Source organism: Canis aureus, chromosome 14, assembly GCF_053574225.1.
Source record: "Canis aureus isolate CA01 chromosome 14, VMU_Caureus_v.1.0, whole genome shotgun sequence".
Classification (NCBI taxonomy): Eukaryota; Metazoa; Chordata; class Mammalia; order Carnivora; family Canidae; genus Canis; species Canis aureus.
Genome location: NC_135624.1, coordinates 32,412,855 through 32,424,517, shown reverse-complemented (window position 1 = coordinate 32,424,517; position 11,663 = coordinate 32,412,855). Strand labels below are relative to the sequence as shown.

Genomic DNA, 11,663 nt, shown 5'->3' with positions numbered 1-11,663 from the left:
TGCAGCCTGGTCCAATCTTTTCAAGTCAGCTGCGATTTGGTAACTGTTGAGATGCTCTTGCTTTCTCTAGTGGCTCTTTTCAAAGCAATCACATCTCCCATGCGGCTCCACTTCTGGACCTGATCACCTGCTCTGGTCTTCAAAGCCCCATTGTCCATTTGAAATCAGGACTGCCTGCCCTTCTGAGAGCTCAGCCTTTCTCCTACACCGTATTCTCTGGGTCTCCTGTCTTCTAAAGTTTATTTTCAATCTCCCAATCCTCAATCCTCCTATGTTGATTTTATCAAAGTGTGTCTTTTTTTTTTTTTTTTTTTTTTAATGACTGCATTTCCTCCTTGATTTCCTGGGCAAGCCTGACTCCTAGAGACAGAGTATTTCAAGGATGGAACTTTAAATTGCCTGTAGGTTTGTAATAATTTCACTGAATTATTTTCTTTCTCTAAACATTATCTCTTCACATTCTTTTCTCTTCAACCTCTTAAAAATTTATAATAGGCCTTACAATTTTAGATTTAAAGAAAAATTGAGTACAGAAAGTTGTCTTCCTTTTCCACAGGTTCCCCTATTACTAACATCTTGCATTAGCGTGGTGCATTTACTACTAACATCTTGCGTTAGCGTGGTACGTTTGTTACAATTATTGGAGCAGTATTTGTACATTATGATTAAGTCCATACTTTGCATTAAGTTTTATTCCTTCTGTCTTAATTTTTTTTTTTTACTTTTTATTTTGAAACAGTTTTTCAACTTATCCAGAGGTTGGAACAGTGGTACAATTCCCTCTTTAATCAATTTCATGAATATTAACATCTTACCCAATCGTATTGCAATTATCACACTAAGCAATTGTCATCGATATATTATTCACTACAGACTTCAATGAATTTCGCCATCTTTTCACTAATATCCTTCTGTTGCTGTTGTTCCAGAATCCAATCCAGGTCTTACATTCCATGTATCTATGAAGTTTCCTTAGTCTCCTCGTCAGAAAATATTAAGGAATATACAAAAATTCTAAGACTAATAAGTGAGTTTAACAAAGTCATAAAGATATTTTTAAAAATCAATTTTATTTATATTCTAGTAATTAAATATCTGAAAATAAAATTGAAAAAAAACAATTCCATTTACAGTATCAGGAAGAAAGAATTAAATATTTAGAAATTCAACAAAAAGTACAAAATCTAAACACTGAAAACTACAAAACATTGCTAAGAAAACAGTATGGAAATCTTGAACCAAAGAAGAACTACATCATGCTCTTAGATCAAAAGACTCAAGTATTGACAGTAATTGATCCGTAGATTCAGGGCAATTCCTGTCAATATCCTGACATGTTTTTAAAAGTTGAGTATCTGATTCTAAAACTTTTATGAAGATGCAAAAAACCTGGATTGCCAAAAACAGTTAAGAAAGAACATAATTAGAGGACTTACACTGCTTGATTCCAAGACTTACAAGGTTGCAGTAATCAAGACCGTGTGGTATTGCTTAAAGACAGACACATAGATCAATGGGAAGAGAAAGCAGACTATAGATATAAATCTGCATGATTACCTTCAATTGATTTTCAACAGAGGCAGCTGGGTAATTCAAAGGAAAAGAATATTTTCAACAAATGGTGTCAGAGGACCTACATGCAAATTAAAACGAGATAGCACTGTACCCCTATTAGAACAGATAAAGTCCCAAACACTGGCAACACCAAATGCTGGCAAGGATGGGGAGTGACAGACCCTCAATTGCCCATAACTTTTTGGGTCTATTTCTGGTCTTTCTATTCTGTTCCATCAATTTACGTCTCTCTTTGCAGTCTCTACACCGTGTGGATAACTGTAGCTTTATGACAAGCCCTCTAATGGGAAACTGTCCTGTGTTATCTCAAAATTGCTTAAGCTATTCTAGGTCCTTTACATTTCCATACAAATCAGTTGGCTAATTTGTGTTTCAAAAAGTCTGTGGGGGATTTTATCTGGAATTGGATTCTATCTACTGGTCAGTTCTGGGAAAGCTAACATTTAACAATAATGCATCTTCCAATCCATGATCTTGGTGTATTTTTCTGTTCATTTATTTCATCTTTATTCTAGGAATTGCTTTGTTGGACTTTTCTGGGTACAGGTTCTGCATGTCTGTTTTTAGATTTACTCCTCAGTATTCACATTTTTGATGCTACTGAAATTATTTTTAAATTATTTTTTTTAAGAATTATTTTTTCTTCCCTTATTGCTCAGTGACATATTATACTAGCAGGACCTCCAGAACAATGTTGGAGGACTTTTGAAGATATGTTACATTAATTTTTAAATATTAAACCAAATTTGTATTCCTGTGGAACACTCAATTTGGTTTTGATGTATTATCATTATGTGGATCACTGGATTGACATTGCTAACATTTTTTTGGAGGACTTTTGTGTCTGTTCAAGAGGACCGTGTCTTAGTCTGTAATTTCCTTTTCTTGCCGTGGCTTTTCCTGGTCTGCCATGAAGTCAAAGTTAAGTGTTTCTTTCTTCTCTGTTTTATATCCGTGCTTGTGCAACATTGAGATTTCTTTCTTAAATGTTTCATAGAATTTACGTTCAGGCCTGGAGTCTTGAGGTAACATTTTAAATTACAAATCCAATGTATTTATTTCTGAGTCACTTTGGTAACCTGTCTTTTGAGGAATTCTTCTACTTCATGGAAGTTATCAAATTTATTGGCATATAATTTTTCATAAGATTTTTAAAAATTGTTTCTTGGACACATAGCAATGTTCCCTCTTCCATTCTAATTTTTGATCAGTCCATGTAGGGGTTAAACCAATTTTATTGGTTTGTTCAAAGAATTGTTTTGGTTCATATGGTTTCTGCATATTGTTTGTGCAGTTAATAGGTCACTTATTTCAGCACATATTTCCTTCCTCTTCTATTTATTTTAGTTGTAGTTTGTTTTTCTAGTTTTAAAATCTTACATCAGTGATTTTGTACCATTCTTAATTTCCAATTTTTTAAATTGAGGTATAATTTACAAATACTCATTACAGATATCCATGATTTGATATTTGTACATATTGTGAAATAATCACAATAGGCCTAGTTAAAAACCTGTGTACCTTTCTAATATAAGCCATTTCAACCTATAAATTTCCTTCTAATATTGCTTGAGTTGCAGCCCACAAATGTTAGCATGTTGTTTTTATTTTCAATTAAAAAATGTCTTCAGATTCTACTTGTAACTTTCCTCTTTGATTCATGATCATTTACATGTTGATAATTTCCAATCAATCATTTGGGGGGTAGTGGTTTCCAGATATCTGGTATGTATTTCCAATTTAATTCCATTGTCATCAGTGAACATACTATGATTTCAATTATTTTATTTTAAAGACTTTGTTTATTCATGAGAGACACACAGAGAGAGGCAGGGACACAGGCAAAGGAAGAAGCAGGCTCCTCACACGGAGCCCAATGCGGGACTCGATCCCAGGACTGGGATCATGACCTGAGCCGAAAGCAGATGCTCAACCGCTGAGCCACCCAGGCGTCCCGATTTCAATTATTTTAAATGTATTGGGACCTGCTTTATAGCCTAGTATGCTGTCCATCTTTTTGAGTATCCCATATGCACTTGAAAAGGAAATTCCTGCTCTCTAGTTGTTGGGTGTAATGTTGTAGGTCAGTTAGGTCAAACTAAGCGTTCACATTTGTTCGTGTTCTGTACCGATTTTCTACTTATTCTATCAATTAGTGTTAAAGGAGGGTTGAAATCCTGATTTCTTAATTGTAGATTTTCCTATTTTCTATTCAGAACTATTAGTGTTTGCTACATGCATTTTGATATTCTAGTAAGAAGCCTATACATTTTTAATTGTAATTTACTACTTAATTTTTTTGTGGACAAAAGGGAGAATTATAGAGACCTGTAAATATAAAGGAAGACATCATTCTACTGGAAAGTGAAATGCAAAGGCAAAAAAAAGAACATAAAAATATGTAAAAGTTCCAATGTCAAGAGCAAGCTTGCTTGTGTATTTTGAAAATAGATGTTGCTAAGTAGCAAAACAATTGGTTCTATTACATGTATTTAAAAACAGGTTAGTTTTCATATGCCAATATTTACAAATTGGAAATCACACTCTTTGCAATTAAGTTTATGGTGAACAGTTTCAAATGACAAAAAAGCTCCACTGCCCAGAGTAGTGTCCTCCACTGTGCATAATTATACTGGGTTTTCCCTCCCCTCCCCTGCCCCTCCCTCTTCCTCACTCCAACTTCTTTGGCTGATCTCTTAAATACAGCAAGCACACTTAAGTTTTGTCTTCAGACCCACTTTTAGGGGTACCCAAAGATTTAGGCACCAGGAGTGGATTATAATTTTCCAAAATTCCTACACAGAGGTCAAAAAACATTTGAAGACCATTTTTTAATTAATGCACATAATCTATTTCCTCCAAACCCCTCTACTTACAAATCTAATTATCTTTCCTTTCTTTTGCTTCTCTGGCTCCCTGTACTCTTTAATACCAACCATCTCTTTGAAAAAATAGGTTGACTATGACCTTATTAATTCTATATCCAGCCACATAACCCGCTGGCTGGCACACAGATGACAGGGTCACTCCTGCATTTAATCTTCAATTCACACTTTAATAAGAACTTCTAGTTACTTTTATTTGCTTCACTGAACTCTCAATTCTGTTAGGCATTATTCACATTTTATAGATAAGGAATGCCAAGCTCAGAGAGATGACTGCCAGTAAACTGCCAGAGTGAAAACTTGAGCGGCGTAACTGCAAAGCTCCTGCCTGCCCCACTACAGCCAGGTGCACTGCTCACCGATGTCGCTCCTCCGCAGCAGGCACAATGCAGGTACTAGAGGCAGCCTTGGATATGGAAGAGAAAATCGAAGCTTGAATAACTGCCTGGGTTTGCAGAGACACACAAAGGAGAATCTTTCAGAAGAGGGAAATGTTAAGGAGGCAAGACATGGAAACAAGCATAGTCCATCAAAGAGTGAGGCTGTACTTCAATGAATTTGAGATCCTGGTTACACAGAACTGATTTGAAATAGGGCATCACTAGCGGCTTTAGCAAAGACAACGAAACTGACAAAATCAGTTGAAACACACTTCAACTAGGACAAGACCATGAGCTTGAAGAGCACAGGGTTTGCATCTCAAACCTGCCACTAAAGTCTTACTGAGGACGTGTTTCTCAACGTATCAACTTGTCAGCTTCCCCATCTTGAAAATGATCTTGTTTGACCTATCCACACAAGCATCAGACTAGATCCTGCAGACAATGTACAATACTGGCACAAAGTAGGCACTCAGGAAGTGTTGCTCTTCTAGCCTGGCAAGTGACCATTTTCATGAAGTACCATGAAGGCAAGGTTAAAGTTTCGGGAGGCCAGTGGTAACACACCTCCACAACATGATGTGATAAAACACTGGTGAGATGGCGCGAAGGAGGAAAACAGCATCTGTTTTGAGGAGCCAGCACAAGTGCTGAAGAGATGGATACAGGGAGACTGGGTTTCTCAGCATCTATCACAGCAGAGAGAGTGAAGGCGGAGGAGGTCTAGTTGACTGGATGGGAAGTGCGGTGCTTTGTTTCAAACATGTGGAAAATGAGTATGTGAGAGGAAGTCAGCCAGTGAAAATAAGAATGCTATGAAACTGAGAGTGACTGAGTTCCTTAAGGAAAGGGTGCATCGTCCTTAAATTTGAGAATAGGAAAAAAAAAAAAAATTGAGAATAGGTCCTTAGGCAATAGGACCACACACAGGTATGAGGAAGTACATTTACCTGTACCATACTAAGGATCCATCCCACCAGTGCTCATTTGGTTCTGTCTGGGTAGCAGTGAAAAGTTATTCTTTCAAGAAACACGCTCTCTAGTTTATTGCTTCTACTTAAAGACATATTTTTTAAGCAAGACCAAGTGGAAAGAAAATCAAGTCATCTGAAAACTCTCACAACGGACCTCCTTCTCAAAAACAAGTCATACTCTTAAACAGGGAAAAGGCTCAGCTTACTAGTTGCTAAGACTTCACCCAAGTGTTGATATACTCTAAATTAGATGGATATGTGCATAAAAGTAATCTGACATAGATTTACTTTAAAAATCTAAATTAAAAAATCCAGACTTTCTCATATACATAAGAGCAAAAATTTAGTATTAATGGAACTTCCTATTTGCTGGCTGCGAACAAATGAAGTGACCTGAGTATAAGAAGGTACTACAAGAATGATGCACATCAACCTAACTGTGGCCACCAGGGACTGAGAAGATGAGCATTACTAGGTACAAAGGGTCATCTGTGTATGTGACAAGAATCTAGGCAACTCCACTATTCATAGGTTAACGATGCTATTTGCTCCGCTCTGGAAAACAAACAACTTCAATGTCTGGAATTTGACCACAACAGGGAAAAGGTTAGAGCCATTACTTTGGACAGAAATGAAAGATAACATAATCAATCTTGAGATGCTGACATTAGCAAGTTTACACCATACATGGAATATAGGCTTATTTTTGTTTTGCTTTCATATGCAAATTTAAGCAAGTACCCCAATCACCTCTACTCAAGCTTTTCATTTCCCAGTAAGCATAAAGTTAAGGTATAACAAGTAAATACACAGGACCGTATTTTATGTCTACTGATCTTTGGCACATTTGTCAGGTTGGAAAATGTCAAAAGGCAATAAAAATGTCTAATGACGGTTTTGCACATTCTTTTAATGGTCTTTACGTCAAAATATAAGGCCGCAAAAAGGCAAGCTGAAATTTTAGGATATGCGGAATAGTTTTAATAAAGAGTTTTACATACAGTACCTTACATATAGAACAGTGTGTTTGCAAATTTAAATAATATCTGAATGTACAGTGGCATGTATTCTTATCAAAGATAAATTCAAGTTTACTGTGTATCAGTTCTAAAATGCATTTACACAGATCACTAGAACTGATAAACAGAATGAGGCATAAAATATTCAAGTGTTATATCATCAAATAGCCTCCTCTGAACAGTCTTTTACCCCTTTTTAAAAAAGTTTCAAAACCTGTACATACGTTTTTAATTTTTAAAAACAGTCTGTTAAAAGGTAACATTTCATGTTAACCACCAACTCTTATAGTCTATAGTAATAAAACTAGATATGTGCAGATATAAATATGTGTAGGTTATGTACATATGTACGTTGAGTGTTTGTTTCAAACAAGCACACACGCTTCCGCATACGTGCGTATGGAGCATGGCGGCAGCACACAGCTCACAGGAGCACTGGCAGGCAGGAGGACCTGGGCCCAAAATCCAGCAAGAGCTAACTCAGCAACTTAGTTGCCTTTGGTTTCAGAAATTTGTCCATGTGTGATCAAAGCTACAAGTTTTGAGTGCGCATGTATTTTTTAAAAATAAAATTTATCTTCAGAAATGAAGCTTTTCCAGTATTCCACTACCAGCAGTTAAAAAAAATCCACAGCCACAAATTATTTTGACATTTTTGTCACTCCTCATCCCAGCTGAGGTTATTTACAATTTTTATCTGAAGGCAAACACCAAGCATACTCAGGATCAGACTGTACGCTGATGCCTGAGTCCTGAACTCAACTATATATGGTACATATATAGTGCACATGACTTTATGTTTCTGATGGGCTGATGGCCTAAGTCAGTCCTGGAGGTGGAACCCCCATGACATTTAACATTCTCTCTCCAGCAGTGTCATCGTCATTTGGCACACTGACCCTTCTATAAGCCATTGTTTATAATGGGCTTAATGCCTGCATCTTAGAAATTCCAATTATTTGGCATTTTAAAAATATATAATCATAATGAAGTCAGAATTCCACCACTGTTTTCCTCAGAAGTGAGGCTTACACTGTCAGTTTTCTGATTAAAGACATTCATCACCTAAGAAACAGCTCATGATCCCGTAAAAGTTTAAATACTCTAAGCTTCAGAGCAGCTGGATCAACTGCAGAGAAGATAGTTCGTACAGCAACCTTACAGAACTCTCCAGAATTTCCTCTCCTCTACAGTTTGGCTTTTGGCCAAATGCTGGTTTATTACATGGATCTTTCTACTAAAAATTATATAAACACACCATATTTCTCTCTACACGTACTTCAAACTTCACATAAAGCAACTATTCAAAAATCCTGCCAACTCGATTTCCTTGGTATAAATTATATTCAACTTCATTGATCCCTGGCATATTACACATTATCATTTGTAGCTTGCTCATAAAGCTTTTTCTAATATTAGCTTCCTTGATAAAGTTGTTCATTTTCCTTTTCAAGGTGCTATCCTATTGATGTCACAAATCAGTAAATGACCAAACATCACTAGCTTTTTTACTATCCACTTAGCAGTCACGTGGACAATAAAAAATTATTGACTGAAGAGACCCACATTCTTTTTCATTAGGTTTTCACTGTTGTCATACGGAGCAAAGCGTCGCTATTTGTTGTACTTTGCCCATGTCAATTAGGAGCTGTTTGATATGGCGTTTAAGTTGGGGCAGTCTTGCGAGAGGGTCAGGTGGCTCCAACTCCCCCGTGAAATCAAGCCAGCTTTCCAGAACTAAAAGAGAGAACAGAACAAACAAATTTAAGTGGCAACTGGAAGAAGTCACAAAATGACATAACTGGAAGGCTGGAAAAGGATGGAGACAGAATTCACGTCCCTTTCTCTAGGAGGCCATAGATATACTCAAGCCATTTCTGAGCGGCTTTAGCATCCTTTATTTTATATCTCACCCCACAAGAGCTAGTTCTTCTTGGTAACTTTTGTTATTATTTTAGATACTTTTCCCCTTTATAGGCATAAACTGATTTCATTTTGAATATCTGATCCTTCTACTACTCTCTCTTCTGGAATAGGAAACAGTTTCCTGTGCCTGCTGAAGCTATTATTTTAGACTTAAATCATCTCTACTTCATTTTAGATGAAACTTAGCTAACCGTTTTTGTTTTTAAATCAGAAGTTCTTTTTAACAAAGGCAACAAGGTGTCGATTTCTCAGTCCCACTATTTTACCATTACTATAAAAAATTGCAAGCACATTAGAAGTCTAGGCAGAACAGTTATTCCACGCTTTTTATTAATAATAAGAGATAATGTCAAATTGCATTTTTTCCCCATCGAAAATCTACTCAAAACATTAAAGTAACAAAAAGCTAGCTTAAACCAAATGGAAGATGCTTTTGAAATGGAATTGCTATTTCCTTTTTTCATGGGGAAAAACAAAGCAGTAGGGGCTCTAACTTACGTGTGGGGTAAAATTTTTAAAAAAGGTAATACAAGCTTACATATGAGGTTGGGGGGGGAACCACTGGATTAGTAATCAGATACTCTTTATTTTCTCAACCATAAAATGGGGATATCTTTCCTGTCCCTCAGGCCCCTCTGTGATAAAATAAAAAATATCAAAGAAGACCATCTGAAAATGTGTGTACAAACTTAAGTTTTACCTACTAGAGCTTGTGAGAGTTTCTTATTGTTGTTAATTACACTTCCTACTGACCACAGTGAGAGCAAAGATACAAAAAATGTTTTCCCCCATATTTTAAATATGCTTAAGGCCGTTACACTGACTTCCAAAGAAAACACAGTTCAATGAAACTAATAAATATTGCATATGAGCTCTATATTGCACCCTGCAGAAGGGCAGTATTTAATAAATATCCACCTTTAAAAAAAGGAGACAATACCCAGTTACACTGTTTTTGGCCTAAAAGACCCCAAACACCAGCTGTTAAATGCAAAGTAAAAGAGTGAGACACTCCACCAGTACGGACAGCATCTACAGTTCTCATCCCATAATTTAAAAATGCTTTACATAACATCTTCGTAACAGCAATAAACACACTTTACATACTATAGTCATTGTATTTTAGCTCTTTCTGAAAATTACCATCAACTTCTTTTTCTATTAGGTCCATCCTGCTGGTAACTTCATTCTGCACATTCTCTATGTGTGTAAGGAGATTGAGCTGCCACTGAAGATGTGAGTCTCCTGGGTCTTCAGTGCCCTTTTTATCATTATAAATAAATACCGTATTCCTTTCAGCTGGATTCTTCTCCAAAGAACCATCGGAAAAAGAAAAAAATTAGGTGAAATGTAACGTCATAACAGGAAAGATATGCAATGATCTGGGAAGTCCAATCTGACTCAGAGTATTTTTAAAGGAAGTGCTAGCACATAATTGAATTAGATCTGATGGTCCTTAAAAGAGTAGATATGCCTACCATGTCTCTCCAAAAAGCCTCGCATGGGGGCTCCACAGGGTGGAGGGCATTCAACAAGACATGCTAAAGATACAAGTTGCTAATTATACTCTGTAAGGAGAAAGCCCAGAGCTCATTTAGACTAACCCCTTCCTCAATGAACCTAAACTAATGACATAAGTAGAGTGAAGGCAGAAAGCAATGATGGAAAAAATCATGGAAGCTGACAAAGGCCAGTTTAAAGTCTAATTAAACTGCAAACTGTAATTAACTCTCACAGTTAAATCAGTGAGGCAAGAGAAAGATAAAAGTCTTTAAAAACTTAGAAGTGCAAACTGCTTAACACACACACACACACAAAATGTGAACTCAGACTCATCAGAAAGACTTCATAAGAGGGATACAAAATGATTCACCACAAGTATCATGAACTATCAGCTTCCCAAATTTATGTACTTACAGCGATTTCTTGATAAAACAGGCCAGAAAAATAAAGAACTAATTTTAAAGTGGCACATCAATGAAAAATGAAGAAACAATAGCTCTAAGACAATCCCTATGAATAGGAAAGCAGTTTACAGAAATTCAGTGTACAAAGGGATGTACGAATTCAGTGTATCGCATAATGGAACTGATATGCATATACAAGTATGCTAAGATTTTCAAAAGAAAGAAGAGTGCCATGTTTTACCTGAACACATATTGCATTAATGTGTACATACCAGTACGCACTTACACATTCTCACACACAGATGTCTTCATTTGGAAAGAAATGTGGCTCATGGTTTTTGGAGGCATCTAAGTGTGCTTATAAAACTGAAACTTTGGTTAGGGTAAAAGTTTGCTGAAATTACTACAACCCTGAATTAGGGGATAATTTGATGTTCAACTGGTTCTAATAGAGCAAAAAAAGTCTGTACCCTAACAAGATACTTGGGAACTCGGATATATAAGCATAACTTTACTGGGAATTCAGTATGTTTTACTGTATAAAATTTTCCTATGGTCTTTCATATTTTCCAAGCCAAACAAATGAGTTAGTTATACCTTTTCAGGCATTCCATCTTCTTTCAGTGAGTATTGGGAACGGTTTTTATCTTTCATGTGGAATTCTTGTTCTTCTTCAAAACTACTAACATCATCATCATCTGAGCTTCCAGGGTCTGCGAGAGATTTGCAGTCTTGACCAAAACTTTGTGGCTTTTGGTAACTGTGCTCACTTGTTATATAAGTTCCTTCCATTTTTAGGGGCAAACGAGGTGGTTCTTTATGGTTCTGTACGTGGTGTTTCTTTTCCTCTACATTAACTTTGTCTTGCACTGCTACTTTTTTCTCTGCCCCAGCAATTCCTTGATCTTGATCTTTTCGCTTCCCAGAACAAGCCCAGAGATGAAGGTCAGGATGGTGTTTATTCCTTAAAGCAAAGTTAGAGAAAGAGAAGTTTGGG

At 36.4% G+C, this 11,663-nt stretch overlaps 1 protein-coding gene across 15 annotated transcripts in view; it reads right to left on the bottom strand.

Moving 5' to 3' along the window:
* Window positions 1–1,051: 1,051 nt before the first annotated feature.
* The window catches only part of PHF20L1 (PHD finger protein 20 like 1), an 83,808-nt gene continuing 73,196 nt past the window's right edge, over window positions 1,052–11,663 (bottom strand). For 10 of the 15 annotated variants that reach the window (XM_077847297.1, XM_077847287.1, XM_077847282.1 and 7 more), the window contains 3 exons: window positions 11,264–11,630; window positions 9,903–10,068; window positions 1,052–8,570 (listed from right to left, as the gene is read on the bottom strand). In XM_077847297.1, the coding sequence (XP_077703423.1) occupies window positions 8,428–8,570; window positions 9,903–10,068; window positions 11,264–11,630 (676 nt within the window). In that variant the 3' untranslated portion in view covers window positions 1,052–8,427. The remainder of the gene's footprint in view (window positions 8,571–9,902; window positions 10,069–11,263; window positions 11,631–11,663) is intronic. The other 5 variants (XM_077847286.1, XM_077847288.1, XM_077847291.1 and 2 more) reach the window with 1 other exon arrangement.